This window comes from Mobula hypostoma, chromosome 18 (genome assembly GCF_963921235.1).
Source record: "Mobula hypostoma chromosome 18, sMobHyp1.1, whole genome shotgun sequence".
NCBI lineage: Eukaryota > Metazoa > Chordata > Chondrichthyes > Myliobatiformes > Myliobatidae > Mobula > Mobula hypostoma.
In genome coordinates, this window is record NC_086114.1 from 69,582,066 (window position 1) to 69,604,899 (window position 22,834).

A 22,834-nucleotide genomic window follows, 5' to 3' on the forward strand; every position below is an offset into this window, starting at 1 on the left:
TAACATTTATACCGAACTAACGGGCGCAATGTGTGAAATTATTCGGAGATTCTCAGTCAGCTTCACCACAGTCCACAGACAGTCTCCGGAGGCCCAGAGTCACATCGCCCAGGAGCCCTCGGACCGACCTTTCCAATCACGGACACCTGGCGGAAGTTTTAGACGCGGACACCAGGGCCGGAATGTTGCGCCGGAACACTTGTTCCGGGGACTTCTAGCGGTGTGACTTTGCAAAGATGGCGGTTTTGGGAGCGTGTGTTCGGCGGCTGGAGAGTGCGGTACAGCGGCCTGAATTGTTACTGAGGTAACGGGGAGAGAGTAGATAAAGGTGGGGGATGAGGTAACAGGGAGAGAGGGGTTGAAGTAATGGGGTAATGTGGAGAGAGGGAGATGAGGTAATGGCTGTTCTGGGGTAATTCGGAGAGGGGGATAAGGTAACTGAGGTGGTCTGGGATAACAGGGAGGGATCAACCTACAAGTGAGGACATCTCTGACACTGAGACTGGGTCTGTGGCTTAGTAGGGGTGGGAGGCAGAAGAAATGAGCTGTAGTGATGGGGGATTTGTTGGTTGGGGAAACAGAAAGGAGCTTCTGTTCCCTTAACCAACGAGATTCCCAGATGGTTTGTTGCTTTCCGGGTGCCAGGGTCAGGGACACTTAGAATCGTCCAGAGTGTTCTTAAGTGGTTGGTTAAGCAGCCAGAGGTTGTGGTCCACGTTGGTACTGATGACATGGGTAGGAGGTGTGACGATTTGCTAAGGAGTTGGTGCAGGAGGGAGGACTTTAGGTATTTTGATCACTGGCCTCTCTTACAGAGAAAGTGGGACCTGTACTGGTGGGATATTGTGCATCTGAACTGGAGGGTGACTAATATATAGTTCAAAGGTTTACTAGTTCTGCTTGATGGTGGTGGCGGGGGGGGGGGGCAGTTGTTGTGGTTAAGCTGGAGTTGCAGGGGGATGGGGTCCAGAGTGTCAGAACAGACAGTGGAGATGTTGTTAAGCCTACATACAAGGTCAGAAATTGAAAGGTTGAGCATGGTGGGAGTAATGTACTGAGCTACATATATTTCAATGCAAGTAGTATTGTCAGAAAGGCAGATGAGCTTTGGGCGTGGACTAGCACGTGGAATTATGACATTGCAATTGTACTGAGACTTAAAGGTGTTTGTCAAATGTGTTCAGAAAGTTTCCTTATTCATAAAAATCCCAACTGGAGAGAGTGCAACACTGGATCTCATAAGGGAATGAGGCAGGGCAGGTGACAGAAGATTGCATCTTGTGATCATAATGCCATTAGTTTCAAGGTTGAAATTCTAAATTGGGTAAAGAGCAATTTTGATGGTATCAGAAAGGATCTGGCAAATGTGGATCGGGGCAGGTTGTTTTCTGGCAAAGGTGTACTTGTTGAGAGGGAGGTCTTCAAAAATAGAATTTTGACAATACAAAGCTGGTATGTGTCTGTCAGAATAAAAGGCAAGGATAACAGGTTTAGGAAAGCTTGGTGTTTGAGAGATATTGAGGCCCTGCTTAAGAAGAGAGGAAGTGCATAGCAGCTGTCGGCAGATTGGAGCATATGAGGTACTTGAGTATAAGAAGTGCAGAAGAACACTAAAGAAAGAAATTGGAAGGGCTAAAAGAAGATATGAGGTTGCTCTAGCAGACAAGGTGAAGGAGCATCCTAAGGGCTTCTACAGGTATATTAAGAGCAAGAGTATAACAAGGAATGAAATTAGTCCTCTTGAAGATCGAAGTGGTCATCTCCACATGGAGCTGAAAGAGATGAGAGAGATCTTAAATGGATTTTTTGCATCTGTATTTACTCGAGACAGACACAGAGCTATAGATGTGAGGCAATGCAGTGGCAAGCTCGTGGACCCTATACAGATTACAGAGGAGGGGATGCATGTGATCTTGAAGCAAAGTAGGATAAATCCCCAGGGCCTGACAATGTTCCCTCCGACCTTGTGGGACAGCCCTAGTAGATATATTTAAAACATCCTTAACAACAGGTGAGGTGCTAATCTTTGTTGTGCTCTTTAAAAAAGATTCCAAGAATAAGCCAGGAAATTATTGGCCAGGAAATTATTGGCCAGTGAGACTTGAAATGGGCTACTGAGGTGACTTTAAACTAGAATGGTTGGGGGGTGGGAATCAAATTAAAGCGGCTAGGTGTGAGGAGGTTAGTTCACAACAGAGGGATGGGAACCAGTGCAGAGAGACAGAGGGGTGTAAAGTGAGCGTAGAAGCAAAAAGTACAAAGGGGAAAAGTAAAAGTGGCAGGCCGACAAATCCAGGGCAAGCATTAAAAAGGGCTAAGAGAGTTGTAAAAGAGTGCCTGAAGGCTTTATGTGTCAATGCAAGGAGCATTCGTAATAAGGTGGATGAATTGAAAGTGCAGATTGTTATTAATGATTATGATATAGTTGGGATCACAGAGACATGGCTCCAGGGTGACCAGGGATGGGAGCTCAACGTTCAGGGATATTCAATATTCAGGAGGGATAGACACGAAGGAAGGGGAGGTGGGGTGGCGTTGCTGGTTAAAAAAGAGATTAACGCAATAGAAAGGAAGGACATAAGCCAGGAAGATGTGGAATCGATATGGGTAGAGCTGCGTAACACTAAGGGGCAGAAGACGCTGGTGGGAGTTGTGTACAGGCCACCTAACAGTAGTAGTGAGGTCGGAGATGGTATTAAACAGGAAATTAGAAATGTGTGCAATAAAGGAACAGCAGTTATAATGGGTGACTTCAATCTACATGTAGACTGGGTGAACCAAATTGGTAAAGGTGCTGAGGAAGAGGATTTCTTGGAATGTATGCGGGATGGTTTTTTGAACCAACATGTCGAGGAACCGACTAGAGAGCAGGCTATTCTGGACTGGGTTTTGAGCAATGAGGAAGGGTTAATTAGCGATCTTGTCGTGAGAGGCCCCTTGGGTAAGAGTGACCATAATATGGTGGAATTCTTCATTAACATGGAGAGTGACGTAGTTAATTCAGAAACAAAGGTTCTGAACTTAAAGAGGGGTAACTTTGAAGGTATGAGACATGAATTAGCTGAGATAGACTGGCAAATGACACTTCAAGGATTGACGGTGGATATGCAATGGCAGGCATTTAAAGGTTGCATGGATGAACTACAACAATTGTTCATCCCAGTTTGGCAAAAGAATAAATCAAGGAAGGTAGTGCACCCGTGGCTGACAAGAGAAATTAGGGATAGTATCAATTCCAAAGAAGTAGCATACAAATTAGCCAGAGAAAGTGGCTCACCTGAGGACTGGGAGAAATTCAGAGTTCAGCAGAGGAGGACAAAGGGCTTAATTAGGAAGGGGAAAAAAGATTATGAGAGAAAACTGGCAGAGAACATAAAAACGGACTGTAAAAGCTTTTATAGATATGTAAAAAGGAAAAGACTGATAAAGACAAATGTAGGTCCCCTGCAAACAGAAACAGGTGAATTGATTATGGGGAGCAAGGACATGGCAGACCAATTGAATAATTACTTTGGTTCTGTCTTCACTAAGGAGGACATAAATAATCTTCCAGAAATAGTAAGGGACAGAGGGTCCAGTGAGATGGAGGAACTGAGCGAAATACATGTTAGTAGGGAAGTGGTGTTAGGTAAATTGAAGGGATTGAAGGCAGATAAATCCCCAGGGCCAGATGGTCTGCATCCCAGAGTGCTTAAGGAAGTGGCCCAAGAAATAGTGGATGCATTAGTGATAATTTTTCAAAACTCGTTAGATTCTGGACTAGTTCCTGAGGATTGGAGGGTGGCTAATGTAACCCCACTTTTTAAAAAAGGAGGGAGAGAGAAACCGGGGAATTATAGGCCGGTTAGCCTAACGTCGGTGGTGGGGAAACTGCTGGAGTCAGTTATCAAGGATGTGATAACAGCACATTTGGAAAGCGGTGAAATGATCGGACAAAGTCAGCATGGATTTGTGAAAGGAAAATCATGTCTGACGAATCTCATAGAATTTTTTGAGGATGTAACTAGTAGAGTGGATAGGGGAGAACCAGTGGATGTGGTATATTTGGATTTTCAAAAGGCTTTTGACAAGGTCCCACATAGGAGATTAGTGTGCAAACTTAAAGCACACGGTATTGGGGGTAAGGTATTGGTGTGGGTGGAGAATTGGTTAGCAGACAGGAAGCAAAGAGTGGGAATAAACGGGACCTTTTCAGAATGGCAGGCGGTGACTAGTGGGGTACCGCAAGGCTCAGTGCTGGGACCCCAGTTGTTTACAATATATATTAATGACTTGGATGAGGGAATTAAATGCAGCATCTCCAAGTTTGCGGATGACACGAAGCTGGGTGGCAGTGTTAGCAGTGAGGAGGATGCTAAGAGGATGCAGGGTGACTTGGATAGGTTGGGTGAGTGGGCAAACTCATGGCAGATGCAATTTAATGTGGATAAATGTGAAGTTATCCACTTTGGTGGCAAAAATAGGAAAACAGATTATTATCTGAATGGTGGCCGATTAGGAAAAGGGGAGGTGCAACGAGACCTGGGTGTCATTATACACCAGTCATTGAAAGTGGGCATGCAGGTACAGCAGGCGGTGAAAAAGGCGAACGGTATGCTGGCATTTATAGCGAGAGGATTCGAGTACAGGAGCAGGGAGGTACTACTGCAGTTGTACAAGGCCTTGGTGAGACCACACCTGGAGTATTGTGTGCAGTTTTGGTCCCCTAATCTGAGGAAAGACATCTTTGCCATAGAGGGAGTACAAAGAAGGTTCACCAGATTGATTCCTGGGATGGCAGGTCTTTCATATGAAGAAAGACTGGATGAACTGGGCTTGTACTCGTTGGAATTTAGAAGATTGAGGGGGGATCTGATTGAAACGTATAAGATCCTAAAGGGATTGGACAGGCTAGATGCAGGAAGATTGTTCCCGATGTTGGGGAGGTCTAGAACGAGGGGTCACAGTTTGAGGATAGAGGGGAAGCCTTTTAGGACCGAGGTTAGGAAAAACTTCTTCACACAGAGAGTGGTGAATCTGTGGAATTCTCTGCCACAGCAAACTGTTGAGGCCAGTTCATTAGCTATGTTTAAAAGGAAGTTAGATATGGCCCTTGTGGCTACAGGGGTCAGGGGGTATGGAGGGAAGGCTGGGTTCTGAGTTGGATGATCAGCCATGATCATAATAAATGGCGGTGCAGGCTCGAAGGGCCGAATGGCCTACTCCTGCACCTATTTTCTATGTTTCTATGTTTCTATGAAATCAGTGGTGGGAAAGTTATATCCAGTCACTCAGAACACCTTCCAATAAAAGTATATGAATACACAAGGACAGATTAGGGATAGTCAACATGGCTTTGTGCATGCTAAGTGGTGTCTAACAAATCTTAGAGTTTTTGAGGAAGTTTCCAGGAAGGTTGAAAGCAAGGCAGTGGATGTTGTGTACGTGGACTTTAGCTAGGCCCTTGACAAGGTCTCACATGGAAGGTTGGTCAAGAAGGTTCATTTGCTTGGCATTCAAGATGAGGTATTAATTTGGATTAGACATTGGCTTTGCAGAAAAAGCCAGAGAGGTGTATTGAATTGGCTGCCTCTGGCAGGTGGCCTGTGACTAGTGGTGTGCCGTAGGGAATAATGATCTGGATGATACTGTAGGTAACTGGACTGGCAAATTTGCAGATGACACCAAGATTGGGAGTGAAGTGGTGTGAGACCTGCGTCAGTCAGGGTGAACCATGGATATTGCGTCCTTGCTGTCTAGATACACAAGCCAGGGCAGTACGATATGGAGAGCAAGCTGTTGCCCATGTAGCAGGCTCCCTCTCTCCACACATCTGATGAATCTAAAGGAACAGCAGAAAGCAATACATTTTGGTACGAGGAGCATCACAGGAGTTGCCAATCAGCATTGAATTCAATGTAGGACTGCCTTAGGGACTCCAGTACTGGATTTTTCCCTCATGGTTTACTCCCGGTCTTGCACATCAGTGGGGATAGCCACAAGACACAGAAGTTTGAGATCAGAGTGTTCCTTGTCCTAGATAAGCTGCCAACCACAGCTGACAAGCCACATCTACCCGAAGCGACTGGTTTTAAGGCACCAGTAACCCACCTTTTCCCCTTCTCCTGTTAGCAGAAATGGTTCCACTGGGGTTAGTAGCTAAGCCACATGTGAAGACCAGGAGTTGGACTTGGTTGTCAGAGGCTATTTGAGGTGCATGCCATTGAGAGCATTTAATAGGTGGTGAGAGCTTGTCCCCATTACCACCCCTGGCTATAACAACCTTTCAGGAACCAGGAGAGTAGGGGACAGCGAGGAAGACTATCAAAGCTTTCAGCGGGATCTGGACCAACTGGAAAAATGGAGGTGTGAGGTTTTACACTCTGGGAGGGCAAACCAGGGTAGGACTTGCACAGTGAGCAGTAGGGCACTGAGGAGTGCAGTAGAACAGAGTAGAATACAGGTACATAATTCCTTGAAAGTTGCATCACAGTTAAATGCAATTGTAAAACTTTTGGCACATTTGCCTTCATAAGTCAGAATACTGAGTTCAGGAGTTGGGATGTTATGTTGAAATTTGATAAGACATTGGTGAGGCTTAATTTAAAGTATTGTGTGCAGTTCTGGTTACCTGCCTACAGGAAGGATATCAATAAGATTGAAAGAGTGCAGAAAAAATTTACAAGGATATCACCAGGACTTCAGAACCTGAGTTGTATGGTAAGATTCAGTAGGATACGACTTTATTCTCTGGACCATAGGAGAATGAGAAGAGATTTGATAGAGTTATATAAAATTGTGAAGGGTACAGATAGGATAAATGCAAACAGGCTTTTTCCACTGAGGTCGACTGAGACTACAACTAGTGGCATGGGTTAAAGGTGAAATGTTTAGGAGGAACATGGAAGATTTATTACTCAGGGTGTTGAGAATGTGGAATGAGCTGCCAGCAGAAGTGGGCTTGATTTCAACATTTGAGAAATTTGGACAGGTATATGGATGGGAGGGGTATGGAGGGCTATGGTTCGGGTACAGGTCAAAGAGACTAGGCAGATTCGTATATTGGCATGCACTAGATTGGCTGAAGGGCATCTTTCTGTGCTCTATGGTATGTGTCTGAAACCAGAAGTGTTAATACCTGTGAAACCATGAATGGAATGTGTAATGTCTGGATCCTGACTTGCTAGTGATAATCTCTGATTAACTCTTATCTCTTCTCGCTGACTCCCAGTGTGCAGGACAAACTGGCGTCGGAGTTCACTGCTCTCACAAAAGAGCTGTACGATTTCCAGAAAACACAGGAGGCAGATGGGGCTGCTGGAAGCCCATTGCAAGAGTTGGTTGTGGAACAGTTTGATGAAGAACAGATCTGGCAGGAGATTGAATTGCAAAACCATTCAGTACTAAACTATTTCAAAGGGGCAGTGGCTTTCCTTCATCGTGACAGTCTCAGCAAACTGAATGGAACAGAAAAGGCAGCAATTGACTCTCCTGTGGAAGAGTTAGAGATAGAAGATGATCATGAACTAGAAGAGAGCAGCGATGAAGAGACAGAACTGAAAAGCAGGGAAGTTAGTGCACAGAAATATCTGTCTGAAGAGCTAACTGATGAGGACTCTGACATCAACTTTGACATTGATGAGCTTGCGACAAGGACTAAGCTGAAGAAGGAAAGCCCCAAACACCCAAGCTCTGAGTTAGATGATAAATTTTTCAAACTTTCAGAAATGGAAGCTTTTTTAGAGAATGCTGAGAAGGAAGAAGCAAATGTGGAGAGTTATGATGAAATCAATTATTTTGAAGATATTCCTTCTGAAGATGAAGAAATTGTAAAAACAAAGACTAAGAAAAAGGTAATGGTTGTATGAAACTCTTCACTCTGCTCTCTGATAGACCTGATGTGATAATTTTGTTTGCATCCATTGAGCCTTATTTTCTGACTATTCTTTACCTGTCAGCTTATTATGTACTAAACCTAGTTCCAAATTGATGGACAGGATGGCTTCCAGATGCCGCTGTCTGTGTGCCTTTGATCACTGGTGCATCTTGGCTTGTGTGTCATCAGAGGCATCTGCTTGGTTTCCTTGCATCTGTTTCCTACACTCCCTTTGATTCCCCTTGAGATATTCCCAGTTACTTGGGTGTGTGGCCTTTGCCTCCTCTCATTATTAGCCTCATTCACTCATTATTAATGGTACTAGTTGATTTTATTTTCCTTTCAACAGCAGGCTTGCTGGTGAATTCAGCACTCTGCATAGTTTCCTGATTGTGATTCACCCAGCTCAAAACAGAATAGGGAACTTGGCCTCTGCAGTGCAGTTCAGTCTCACTAGTCCATGCGTTTATCCACTGACTCCCGTAGAAGAGTTGGTTACTGGAATGTCACAGCTCATCATGTGTAGAGATTGCTTTTGTCCCAGTGTGTCCAATTTCCTTTATCTGTACTAAAGGTACTTGTTTATTCATAAAGAAACTAAACATTAGGAAACATACCCTAGAAGACAGCTCATACTTCTATGTCAGTGAATCCTGTAAAAAAAAAAGGCCCCTATTTCCCAATTAGGGAACATTCCCCAGAGGACAGTTATTTCTCCTATGTCAGTGAATCCTATAACAAAGGCTCTTGTACCCCAGTTCCTCCCCCCCGACACAATTTGAGATAACCCTTCTAAGGGGATCAGTGTGAGCTAAGGCTTTGATTTACAGAATGGAATCACTAACTCACTCGCATTCCAATACTCTCCCAACATATTCCAGGGAGGAACAGATTTTCTCCATTAGGTGGTTAAAGTGCAAATTCAGCTGCTTGGATTACAATTGAACCAGTACAACTGAATTATGTTTCCTATTGTAATGTTTATGAGCTCTGGATGTGTTCAAGTTTGAAGTGTTCTTCTGGAGAGAAGGTGATGATGGTCTGTTTCTGATTTGTTGAATTCCAGAGGATACCAACCACTGTTCTCTCTAAACTGCACGGATGCACAGCCATGCAGTAACTGAAAAGCTTCCGTGCACATAACCTTTGTTGCCGCACAACTCAAATTTTCTATATATAATGTTAGTATAATTTGAAATTAGGCTGATATGAAAGCGGCCAGTGAAGGAGTGGAGCTTTGAGGCTTTGACTCGAGAGGCTTCGACGAGAAGAGGCGGAAGACAAGCTAGCTCGCAGTTAGTTTTTACAGTGTCTCCTGAGATGGTGATGTGCCTCTCATATGAGATGTGGCAGTCTTGGGGGAACTCCCCTCTCCCGCAGAGTCACATCTGCCAGAAGTGCATACGGCTGGGCGATCTGGAAGACCGTGTAAGGAATCTGGAGCAGCAGCCGGATGACCTTCGACTCATAAGGGAGAATGAGGCAGTCATAGATTAGAGCTGCAGGGAGGTAGTCACACCTAGGCTGTCGGAAGCAGTCAGAGGGGGGAAGCAAAGGTGAGCAGACAGGTAGTGCAGAGCACCCATGTAGCCATTCCCCTGAACAATAAGTTTACCGTCCTGGATACTGTTGGCGGGGACGACCGACCAGGTGTGAGCCACGGTGGCAGGGCCTCCGGCACTGAGTCTGACCCTGTGGTGCAGAAGGGTGGGATGGAGAAGAGGAGAGCTGTTGTCATTGGAGACTCTATAGTCAGGGGAGCAGACAGGAGATTTTGTGGACGTGAGAAGGACACCCGCATGGTTTGTTGCCTCCCGGGTGCCAGGATCCGGGATGTCTCTGACCGGGTGCACGACATCCTGGTACGAGAGGGAAAGCAACCAGAAGTCGTGAAACATGTTGGGACTAACGACATAGGCAGGAAGCGGGATGAGGTCCTGAAGTGTGAGTTTCAGGAACTAGGCAGAAGGCTGAAGAGCAGGACCTCAAGGGTGGCGTTCTCAGGATTGCTGCCAGTGCTACGTGACAGTGATGGTAAGAATTGGAGGAGATGGCAGTTGAATGCGTGGCTGAGGAGTTGGTGCAGGGAGCAGGGTTTTAGATTTTTAGTTCATTGGGATCTCTTCTGGGGAAGGTGGGACCTGTACAGATTGGATGGGTTGCACCTGAACTCGAGGGGGAGCAATATCCTTGCAGGTAGGTTTGCTAGCATGGTTTGGGAGGGTTTAAACTAATTTGCGAGGGGGATGGGACCCAGAGCGATAGAGCAGTGAAAGAAATGCATGGAGTAAAGCCAGATCTAACACACAGAGAGGCTTTGAGGAAAGAGAAGCAGAATAAACGGTGTAAAGACAGTAAGGTAGAAGGGCTGAAATGTGTGTACCTCAATGCAAGAAGCATCAGGAACAAAGGTGATGAACTGAGAGCTTGGATACATACATGGAATTATGATGTAGTGGCCATTACAGAGACTTGGCTGGCACCAGGGCAGGAATGGATTCTCAATATTCCTGGATTTCAGTGCTTTAAAAGGGATAGAGAGGGCGGAAAAAGGGGAGGAGGGGTGGCATTACTGGTCAGGGACACTATTATAGCTACAGAAAGGGTGGGTAATATAGCAGGATCCTCTTTTGAGTCAATATGGGTGGAAGTCAGGAACAGGAAGGGAGCAGTTACTCTATTGGGGGTATTCTATAGGCCCCCTGGTAGCAGCAGAGATACAGAGGAGCAGGTTGGGAGGCAGGTTTTGGAAAGGTGCAAAAATAACAGGGTTGTTATCATGAGTGACTTTAACTTCCCTAATATTGATTGGCACCTGATTAGTTCCAAGGGTTTAGATGGGGCAGAGTTTGTTAAGTGTGTCCAGGATGGATTCCTGTCACAGTATGTGGACAGGCCGACAGGGGGAATGCCATACTAGATCTAGTACTAGGTAATGAACCGGGTCAGGTCACAGATCTCTCAGTGGGTGAGCATCTGGGGGACAGTGACCACCGCTCCCTGGCCTTTAGCATTATCATGGAAAAGGATAGAATCAGAGAGGACAGGAAAATTTTTAATTGGGGAAAGGCAAATTATGAGGCTATAAGGCTAGAACTTGCGGGTGTGAATTGGGCTGATGTTTTTGCAGGGAAATGTACTATGGACATGTGGTCGATGTTTAGAGATCTCTTGTGGGATGTTTGGGATAAATTTGTCCCGGTGAGGAAGATAAAGAATGGTAGGGTGAAGGAACCATGGGTGACAAGTGAGGTGGAAAATCTAGTCAGGTGGAAGAAGGCAGCATACATGAGGTTTAGGAAGCAAGGATCAGATGGGTCTATTGAGGAATATAGGGAAGCAAGAAAAGAGCTTAAGAAGGGGCTGAGAAGAGCAAGAAGGGGGCATGAGAAGGCCTTGGCGAGTAGGGTAAAGGAAAACCCCAAGGCATTCTTCAATTATGTGAAGAAAAGAAGGATGACAGGAGTGAAGGTAGGACCGATTAGAGATAAAGGTGGGAAGATGTGCCTGGAGGCTGTGGAAGTGAGCGAGGTCCTCAATGAATACTTCTCTTCGGTATTCACCAATGAGAGGGAACTTGATGATGGTGAGGACAATATGAGTGAGGTTGATGTTCTGGAGCATGTTGATATTAAGGGAGAGGAGGTGTTGGGAGTTGTTAAAATACATTAGGACTGATAAGTCCCGGGGCCTGACGGAATATTCCCCAGGCTGCTCCACGAGGCGAGAGAAGAGATTGCTGAGCCTCTGGCTAGGATTTTTATGTCCTCATTGTCCACGGGAATGGTACCGGAGGATTGGAGGGAGGCGAATGTTGATCCCTTGTTCAAAAAAGGTAGTAGGGATAGTCCGGGTAATTATAAACCAGTGAGCCTTATGTCTGTGGTGGGAAAGCTGTTGGAAAAGATTCTTAGAGATAGGATCTATAGGCATTTAGAGAATCATGGTCTGATCAGAGACAGTCAGCATGGCTTTGTGAAGGGCAGATCGTGTCTAACAAGCCTGATAGAGTTCTTTGAGGAGGTGACCAGGCATATAGATGAGGGTAGTGCAGTGGATGTGATCTATATGGATTTTAGTAAGGCATTTGACAAGGTTCCACACGGTAGGCTTATTCAGAAAGTTAGAAGGCATGGCATCCAGGGAAGTTTGGCCAGGTGGATTCAGAATTGGCTTGTCTGCAGAAGGCAGAGGGTAGTGGTGGAGGGACTACATTCAGATTGGAGGATTGTGCCTAGTGTTGTCCCTGAAGGATCTGTTCTGGGACCTCGACTTTTCGTGATTTTTATTGACTACCTGGATGTGGGGGTAGAAGGGTGGGTTGGCAAGTTTGCAGACGACACAAAGGTTGGTGGTGTTGTAGATAGTGTAGAGGATTGTCAAAGATTGCAGAGAGACATTGATAGGATGCAGAAGTGGCCTGAGAAGTGGAAGATGGAGTTCAACCCGGAGAAGTGTGAGGACAAACTTTGGAAGGACAGACTCCAAGGCAGAGTACAAAGTAAATGGCAGGATACTTGGTAGTGTGGAGGAGCAGAGGGATCTCGGGGTACATGTCCACAGATCCCTGAAAGTTGCCTCACAGGTGGATAGGGTAGTTAAGAAAGCTTTCATAAGTCGAGGGATAGAGTTTAAGAGTCGTGATGTAATGATGCAGCTCTATGAAACTTTGGTTAGGCCACACTTGGAGTACTGTGTCCAGTTCTGGTCACCTCACTATAGGAAGGATGTGGAAGCATTGGAAAGAGTACAGAGGAGATTTACCAGGTTGCTGCCTGGTTTAGAAAGTATGCATTATGATCAGAGATTAAGGGAGCTAGGGCTTTACTCTTTGGAGAGAAGGAGGATGAGAGGAGACATGATAGAGGTATACAAGATAATAAGAGGAATAGATAGAGTGGATAGCCAGCGCCTCTTCCCCAGGGCACCTGCTCAATACAAGAGGACATGGCTTTAAGGTAAGGGATGGGAAGTTCAAAGGGGATTTAAGAGGAAGGTTTTTTTTACTCAGAGAGTGGCTGGTGCGTGGAATGCACTGCCTGAGTCAGTGGTGGAGGCAGATACACTAGTGAAGTTTAAGAGACTACTAGACAGGTATATGGAGGAATTTAAGATGGGGGCTTATATGGGAGGCAGGGTTTGAGGGTCGGTACAACATTGTGGGCCGAAGGGCCTGTACTGTGCTGTACTATTCTATGTTCTATGTTTTTGAAATTTGGTACTCATTATTATGTGCTGTGTCATATGAATTGGGTGATCATGGTCTACGACAAATTTTCTACAGAAGTGGTTGCCATCGCCTTCTTTTGAGTAGTGTCTTTAAAAGATGGATAACCCCAGCCATTATCACAATTTCTCAAAGATTGTCTGCCTGGCATCAGTGGTTGCATAACCAAGACTTGTGATGTGCACCAGCTGCTCAATCAAGCATCCACCACCTGCTCCCATGGCTTCACAAGACCCTGACCAGGGGCTAAGCAGCTGCTACACCTTGACCAAGGGTCACCTGCAAGGTAATTCACCTTAGACCTCCTTTGATATAGGCTGGAATGTCTTTAGCCTCTCGCTTTGAGTACCCCCTACTTTAAGTAGACTGCACATAAGAAGACTGTGGTAGCCTGCCTCACTGTCTATTGTCCAGCAGCACTTACATTCGCAGTGATTTTGAGAGATTGGAGATGAAACACATTAGCTCTTGCCTGATGAGTGACTTGGATCTGCTCCAATTTGCCTATTGGCAAATGTCCACAGCAGATGTCATTTCATTGGCTCTTTACTCAACCCTGTAACATCTATACAGCAAAGATGTAAACATCAGGATGCTCTTTATCAACTACAGCTCTGCATTCAATACCATCATCCTCTCAAAACTGATCAATAAACTTCAAGACCTTGGCCTCAATACCATCTTGTGCACTTGGATTCTTGGTTTCCTCATTTGTAGACCCCAGTCAGTTCTGATTGGTAATAACCACAATTTCCATCAGCACAGGTGCACCACAAGGTTGTGTGCTTGGCCCCTGCTCTACTTGCTTTATACTTAAGGCTGTGTGGCTAAGCACAGCTCCAATGCCATTTTCAAGTTTGCTGATGACACCTCTGTCATGGGTGATGAATCAGCATATAGGAAGTAAATTGAAAATCTGGCTGAGTGGTGCCATAACAACAACCTCTTACTCAATGTCAGCAAGACCATGGAGCTGATTATTGACTTCAGGAGGAGGAAACGAGAGGTCCATGAGCCAGCTCTCATTGAGGGATCAGAGGTGGAGAGGGTCAGCAACTTTGAATTCCTCATTGTGTCCTGGACCCAGTACGCAAGTGCAATTATGAAGAAAGCACAGGAATACTTCTACTTACGAGATGCAAAGATTTGGCCTGACATCTAAAATATAGACAAACTTCTATAGATGTGTAGTGGAGAGTTTATCGACTGGCTGCATCACAGTCTGGTATGCAATGTATGAAATGTTGTCTCAGGAAAGTAGCATCCATCATCAGGGATCCCACCACCCAGGACATGCTGTTTTTCAATGCTGCCATCAGGAAGGTGGTACAGGAGCCTCAGGACCCACACCACAGGTTCAGGCACAATTATTATCCCTCAACCATTAAGCTCCAAAACCAGAGGGGATAACTTCACTCATCTTCACTTGCCCCACCATTGAAATGTTTCAACAACCTATGGACACGCTTCCATCTTACGTTTTTGATATTTATTGCTCACATTTTTATTATTATTATTTATTTATTTCTGTATTTGCAGAGTTTGTTGTCTTTAACCCACTGGTTGAACACCCAAGTTGCTGTGGTCTTTCATTGATTCTTTTATGATTATTATTCTATTATGGATTTATTGAGTACGCCTGCAAGAAAATGAATCACAGGGTTGTATACGGTGACATACATGTACTTCGGTAATGAAGTTACTTTGAACTTTTGAAAAAGCACAAAAAAAGTAAGATAAACACAATAATAAAACAAATAAATATAAATACATTGGATAGCTTGAAAATATAAATTGATTGTGTGTCCATAAAGTGACACTAGGTATAGGAGTGTCACTACTTAAGTATTTGTGTTTGGGGTGTGTGTGGAAGGATGGGTTAGTGGGTGGAGGTGTTGATCAGCCTTGCTGCTTGGGGAAGTAACTGTTTTCAGTCTGGTTGTCCTGGCATGAATGTAATGTAGCTTCCTTCCTGATGGACGGTTTGGATCCTTGATATTATTGGCTCTTTTCTGGCACCTCTCTGTATATATGTCCTTGATGGTGGGTAGGCTGGTGCTGGTGATGCATTGGGCACCTTTGACTACCCTTTGTCTGCCACAGTGCGGTTTCTGTACCATGCAGTGATGCAGCTTGTTAGGAGGATCAATAGAAGGATATTAGTATGGGTGTGCATAGTCCAGCTCTCTTCAGCCTCTCCCGAAAGTTGAGGTGTTGGAGAGCTTTCCTGACTCTGTAGAATATGTTCTGCGATCGTGAGTGGTTGCGTGAGATGTGCACTTCCAGGAGTTTGAAACTGCTGTGCTGCTGATGTAAAGAGGCATTGATCATGTGGATAGTCAGAGGTTTTTTTCCCAGGACTGAAATGGCTAACATGAGAGGGCACAGTTTTAAGATGCCTGGAAGCAGGTAGAGAGGAGATGTCGGGGGTAAGTTTTTTTTACAGAGAGAGTGGTGAGTGCGTGGAATCGGCTACCGGCGACGGTGGTGGAGGTGGATACGATGGAGTCTTTTAAGAGACTCCTGGATAGGTACATGGAGCTTAGAAAAATAGAGGGCTATGGGTAACCCTAGGTAATTTCTAAAGTAAGTACATGTTCAGCACCAGCATTGTGGGCCGAAGGGCCTGTATTGTGCTGTAGGTTTTCTATATTTCTATCTCCAGTGTCTTGTTAACATTGAGGAAAAAGTTATTTGCCTGTCACCGGGTTCTGAGTTCTTCCACCTCCTTTCTGTAGGCTGTCTTGTTGGTGATCTCAACCACTAACATGTCATTAGTGAACCTGACAATGTGATTACTTGGATGTTTAGCTGTACAGTCATGTGTATAGCAATGGGCTCAACATAGCTGCAGACTCTACAGACATGGGCTGGCAATGCCATGACAATGTGTGGCATATTTCCAAGGGTTTCCAAAGGCATTGTTCCTCTTCTTAATGTCAAGATCAGATATAAGCTGACTAGTTATGACTTGTTCTGTACCCTTTGGTCATGATTTGTATACCATTTGGTAAAGGTCTGAGAACGGGTTGGCTGTTCATCCTCCAGTGGAAACGGTTAATGGATGGGTTGTGATGGTGTGACAAAGAACTCTGTAGTAATGTTTTTACATATTTAAATTTTGTTTGTTTGTCAGACTAAAAGTTCTAGGAACCTGAAATACAAAGATTACTTTGACCCGACTGAATGTCAGGAACCTGCAGTAGAAGATGGCAAAGCGGCAAAGCGAAAACTAAAGCCAGAAGAATTTGGGAACAACCAGGATCGAGATGAGTAAGTTTCCAAGTTATTTTCTCCATTTTTCCCTCTGCTCCATATACTTCTAGTCAACCTCTCTCGATAGCTCATCCATAAGACCATAAAACATCAGAGCATAATTTAAGATCATTCAGCCCATTGAGAATACTTTGTCATTCAATCATGGCTGATTTTTTTTCCCCCCAAACCTGATCTCCCCATAACTCTTGACTCATTTAATCGAGAATCTATCAATCTCTGCTTTCAAATACACCCAATGACTTGGCCTCTACAGCCCTCCGTGGCAACAAATTCCATAGATTCACCACCGTATGGCTGAGGAAATCCCTCCTCAACTCAGTTTTAGAGGGTTATCTCTTTATTCTCAGGCTGTGCCTTCGATTCCTAGAATCTACTACTAATGGAACAATTGTCTCTGTGTCCACTCTATCCAGGGCTTTCAGTATTCTCTAGGTTTCAATGAGATACCCCCTTCTTGTTCTGAACTCAATATTGAGTACAGGACTAGAGACATCAAATGCTCCTCATACCTTTCATTCGTGGGATGATACTTGTGATCCTCTTCCAGACCTTCTCCGGGGTTAGCATGTCCTTCCTTAGATATGGGGCTTAAAATTGCTTACAATATTCCAAATGCAGTATGACCAATATTTTATAAAGCATCAGCTTTACATCCTTGCCAGACATCCAAGAAACCCCATTCTGTCTTGTGGAAGATGGTGGGTGTCACCCAATAAGTTAACAATGGATTGCATAGCAGCATTGTAAACTCCTCATCAGATTGCCCCTCATCCTGTAGAAATTTAACTTGGATTTGCCATTTCCTTTGGCTTATTAATGATGCAGTTGAGAGGTTTTGGACTCCATGAGGATTTGTGTAAATAGGTGTTTGATACATGTTCTTCATGGACCCATTTTTATGCTGTGTGATTCTATATAATATACTCTGAATCTACACAGTCACTTCAAAATCCTCTGCGTACAAAACTTATGGAACTCTGAATCTATACAGTCACTCCGTAATCCTGGGTGTACCTAATGTCGGCACAGTGAATCTACACAGTCACTCCACAGCCCTCTGTGTACCTAATGTATGGAACTCTGAATCTATACAGTCACTCCACAATCCTGTGTGTACCTAATGACGACAGAGTAAATCTACAGTCACTCCGTAATCCTGTGTACCTAATGTACAGTACAGTAAATCTACACAGTCACTCCGTAATCCTCTGTGTACCTATTTACAGTACAGTAAATCTACACAGTCACTCCTCAGCCCTGTGTACCTAATGTACAGTACAGTAAATCTACACAGTCATGCCACAATCCTCTGTATACCTACTGTACAGTACAGTAAATCTACACAGTTTCTCCACAATCCTCTGTTACCTAATGTATGACACAGTAAATCTACCCAGTCACTCCACAATCCTCTGTGTACCTAATGTACAGTAAATCTACACAGTCAGTCCGTAATCCTGTGTACCTAATGTACGACACAGTAAATCTACCCAGTCACTCCGTAATCCTGTGTACCTAATGACGACACAGTAAATCTACCCAGTCACTCCGTAATCTTGTGTACCTAATGTACGGCACTGTAAATCTACACTTCTGGCAGCAGTGAGAAAAGAGCATGGCTATGGTAGTAAAGATCTTTGATGGTTGGTGCTTTCCTTCAGCAGTGTTTCACGTAGATGTGCTCAATGGTTGGGAGAGTTTTACCTGTGATGTACTGGGCCAAATCCACTGTCTTTTGTGAGAAAAGTGTTGAAAGATTATAAACTGCACTCAAATGTTTCACATTACTTGCCTTGGAATCTGAATTAAAGCAATGTGCTAGATTGCAAGGAGCACTACGTTGGACTTGGAAAGAGATGATCAGTGTACCCTTGTACAAATGCAGGTATAGATTCCATTTTTAGTGCTATATTAATTTGAGTTTCTTCTCTGTCTCAGAGACCAGGAGCAGATAAAGAGAGGCAGAGAGGCTAATGGAGTTTATAAGAAAGTTAGCTTTGATCTGTCTGATGATGATGAAGATGATGACCTGGCCACTGTGACAGAAAAGAAGAAGCTGAAAGATGAAAAATCAAACTTTGAAAAACGACAAGAAAAGGTGATTATTAAAGTTGAAACATATGGGCATGTAGCTTTTTGTTTATTAAACCTATTACTTACATCACACAAAACCATTCATCGGATGAGGGGAAATGAGGATTTTAAACTTGGATATTTGAGCGGGTGATGGTGGGGTGTAGGATGTCGTAATCAAAAGCTGGCCAAAGAGATTCAAGATCAGGATTAAAGATATGAGTTTTCTGGAAGTGTATTTGGGAAAGTGGTTCAGGGGACAAAACTCAGCCCTTGAACCCTTGGCAGCTGACAGTAACGGTGCCGGAGAAATGGAGACACTGAATACCGGTGTCAGAAGGATAAGAGGTTTGTAGTTGTGTGATGTCAGACAGAAGGGTGCTGAGTTAGAGAGATCAGCTGTGCAGACATTTAAATTGGATGGGGAGAATTTTATATTGTGAGAGTGGTAGCAAGGAGCGGGATAGGATTCATGTGAGAAAGCTTAGACTAGGAAAGCACAGACATTGAGAAATCTGTTTTTGTTATTACAAGTAAGGATTGATTGAGTGAAGGCTGGGGCAGAGTAAAGAAAAGTTACTTATTATGATGAAAGGGAGATGAAGATGAGAGTAGCAGGTCAGAATCAGGGAGTTAAATTTACCGATGTTGTACTAGATTGACACCTACTTCAGGTCACCTTTGAACAACTGATTCTATTGGTGGTTGAAGGAACAAGACTCATAGTTATACAGCAGAGAAACTGACCCATGCCAATCAGAATGTGTATCTGAGCTCATCCAATCTACCTGCATTTAACTCATGTCCTTTCCTGGCCACAAACCTGTCAAATATTTTTTCAACACTAATTGTCCCCACCTCTGCACCTTGCTATGGCAGTTTGTTCCACATATCCACCACCCTCTTCCTGTGTGGAAAAGGTTCCCCTCAGAACCCTTTTCAATCTTTCACTGTAAATCTGCCCTCTCGTTTGGACTCCCTACATGGGGAAAAGACTGATCATAAGACCGGAAGTAGGCCATTCAGCCCATCAAGTCTGCTCTGCCATTCAATCATGGGCTGATCCAATTCTTCCAGTCATCCCCACTCCCTGTCTTCACCCCATACCCTTTGATGCCCTGGCTAATCAAGAACCTATCTATCTCTGCCTTAAATACACCCAATGACTTGGCATCCACAGCCACTCATGGCAACAAATTTCACAGATTTACCACCCTCTGACTAAAGTTCTCCGCATCTCAGTTCTAAACGAGTGTCCTTAAATCCTGAAGTCATGCTCCCTTGCCCTAGAATCCCCTACCATGCGAAATAACTTTGCCATATCTTATCTGTTCAGGCCTTTTAACATTCGGAATGTTTCTGAGATCCCCCCCCCTCATTCTCCTGCACTCCAGGGAATACAGCTCAAGAGCTGCCAGATGTTCCTCATGCGGTAACACTTTCATTCCTGGAATCATTCTTGTGAATCTTCTCTGAACTATCTCCAATGTCAGTATATCCTTTCTAAAATAAGGAGCCCAGAACTGCACACAGTACTCCAAATGTGGTCTTACGAGTGCCTTATAGAGCCTCAATATCGTGTCCCTGGCCTTATATTCTATGCCTCTAGAAATGAATGTCAACATTGCATTTGGCTTCTTCACAACTGGCTCAACCTTCAGAGTTTCTTGCACGAGGACTCCCATGTCCGTTTGCATCTCTGCATTTTGAATTCTCTCCCCATCTAAATAATAATATGCCTGTTTATTTCTTCCACCAAAGTGCATGACCATACACTTTCCAACATTGTATTTTATTTGCCACTTCTTTGCCCATTCCCCTAAACTATCTTTAAGTCTCTCTGCAGGTTCTCTATTTCCTCAACACTACCCACTCCTCCACCTATCTTTGTAACATCGGCAAATGTAGCCCAAATCCATTAATACCGTAGTCCAAATCATTGACATACATCGTAAAAAGCAGTGGTCCCAACTCCAACCCCTGTGGAACTCCACTGGTAACCGGTAGCCAGCCAGAATAGGATCCCTTTATACCCATTCTCTGTTTTTTGTCGATCAGCTAATGCTCCACCCATGCTAGTAACTTCATTCATCATTCATCTCATCCATGCTCCGTATCATTCTGTATAAGGTCACCCGTCAGCCTCCTATGCTCCAGGGAAAAATGTGCTCACCTATCCAGCCTCAAGCCAGTAGCATCCTCATGAATCTTTGCTGTGCCCTTTCCAGGTTAGTGGCGTAATTCCAAAGCTGGGCATATCGAACTGTGCACAATATTCCAAATGTGGTCTCAACATGATCTCCATTTCCCGTACTTAATGGTGATCTGGGATTAGATCCAAGTTGTATGGAGAGTAAGCACCAGCATGGCTTTAATTGGGCTGGAGTAGCCATAGTCAGGTCCATGCTTTCTGTGTAATTCACTGGCAACATGTAGTGTGGTTTGTTTCCTGTAGCTGAGAGCACAGATTGAGCAGCTGGAGAAATCCGCTCTGGAGCAGAAGCCATGGCAACTCCTGGGAGAGGTCACCGCTCAGAAACGGCCTGAAAACAGCTTGCTGGAAGAGGACCTTCTCTTTGATCATACAGTTAGGAAGGGTGAGTTCTATTCTGCGTAGTTACGGAGCATAGTACAGGACAGGAACAGGCCCTTTGGCCCATAATGTCTGTGCTGACCGTACTAGTCTTAACTATTTGCATCTATCTGTACAAGATCCATATTGCTCTGTTGCCTGACTGTTCACATACCTCATAAACAGTACTATCATATCTGCTTCCCACATCCTTTGGCAGTGTGTTAAAGGAACCTACTGCTCTCTGAAATAATTTTTTAAAATGCTGTATAAATCTCCTTCAGACTTTTCCCCTCTCACTTTAAAGAAGTGGTTCCCAACCTGGGGTCCAGGGACCCTTTGGTTAATAGTAAGGGTCTACGACATAAAAAAAGGCTGGGAGCCCCTACCTTAAAGGCAAGTCCTCTAGTATTTGACATTTCCACTCTGGGAACAAGACTCTGTTTATCTACCTTGTGTCTCTATTTATATTATAAACTTTGTTACGTACCCCGTAACTGGGTTGCCAAACCAGCAGAAATGGATCACTCAGTTGGAGTCTGGAGTACTAGAACTACGACTAAGAAAGTTTTATTAAAGAAACAAGCAACACAGTAATCGAAAGGATAATAAATGCAACAGTTCAACAATGATAACCACACATGTGCACAGAATTAAGATAACAGCATCAATCAAGCTCTATCGTTGTCTAGGGGTAAATGACCAAATTTAAAAGTGACTCAAAGTTCAGTCCAGTTTAGTAGTTCAGTTCGCAGTAATCGTTGCCCTGGCGATGGACAACGTGGGGGGAAGAGAGAGATAGAACAGGAACAACTGATCATTCAGAACGGCTTCACTCACAGACCGGCGATATGGCTCACAAGCAACTTTTGGGCGGGTCCTTGGTGATGTCACCTGAGGTCACCGACTGTGACCCCTCCTCCAGATGCGGTCGATCCTCTGCAGTGAACCCGGCACCCAGGCAAGGGCGGACACACACCGGGTTCCCGCTGATCGTACCTTTCCACCCTGTGCGTTGTCCGGTACCTCTCACCCACTCGTGAGAGGCGCACCGCTTCCAGGGTCTCGTTACCTCGGGTGGCGTGTGTGTCGCCTTAGCGAACCGGTCCCTTTTTATCCCCCTGCTGGGGTATCGCCTGTCCATCACTTCAAACAGTTCAAGGTTCAAAGGGGGGAGCCGCTCCAGACAGCTCTCTCTCCCCCGTTCCTTCATTACACATCTCCAGACGCTGCTCCATTGTTCCTTATCTCTCCTTCCCCTGAGGGCAGGTGGCAGACCACTTGCTGATGTCACTGATGCTAACCCAGGCCAGCAAACATCTTAATTTTATGTGTATTCTCGTCACACTTCTCCCCTTTAAGGATTTTTACTGGGAGGTAAAAATTACAAACATGACTACATTATTGGATACACACACAAATATGCATCTTTATCAGTTATTTGGCTAATACAGAGAATTTGAAGCTGTCAACACCTTGACAGACAGTCATCACATTTTCTGTTCCTTTTACACGTGTTATTAATAATCCCTTAGACCAGGCTCCAACTCAGCAAACTTCATAGTGGCCACAAACAGTGATGAATTGCGACCAATGTAACCTGTCATTTGGTTTTGTCCCGGACCACAATAACAACGGTCGTCCCATTCCGACTCAGTTTTCTCTCGCAAGGGCTTAGTAGGAGGGGGACGGGTATTGACCGCAGAGTTATTGCAAAACTTCCTGCAGTACCGCACCATCTCCAAGAGCCTTCTGAGGGCCCTCTTATCTGTCGGGGTTGGGAGGTCAGCGATAGCCTGCACTGTAGCTTGCATCGCTGCCAGCTGCC

The 22,834-nt window shown here is 44.6% G+C and overlaps 1 protein-coding gene across 1 annotated transcript in view; it reads left to right on the forward strand.

Annotated features, from left to right (window-relative positions):
• The first annotated feature begins 206 nt into the window (after positions 1 to 206).
• Positions 207 to 22,834, forward strand: part of mphosph10 (M-phase phosphoprotein 10 (U3 small nucleolar ribonucleoprotein)) — a 45,162-nt gene continuing 22,534 nt past the window's right edge. The window contains exons 1-5 of the mRNA XM_063071088.1: positions 207 to 304; positions 7,211 to 7,832; positions 16,219 to 16,355; positions 18,300 to 18,459; positions 20,890 to 21,031. Coding sequence (XP_062927158.1) covers positions 237 to 304; positions 7,211 to 7,832; positions 16,219 to 16,355; positions 18,300 to 18,459; positions 20,890 to 21,031 — 1,129 coding nt within the window. The 5' untranslated portion in view covers positions 207 to 236. The remainder of the gene's footprint in view (positions 305 to 7,210; positions 7,833 to 16,218; positions 16,356 to 18,299; positions 18,460 to 20,889; positions 21,032 to 22,834) is intronic.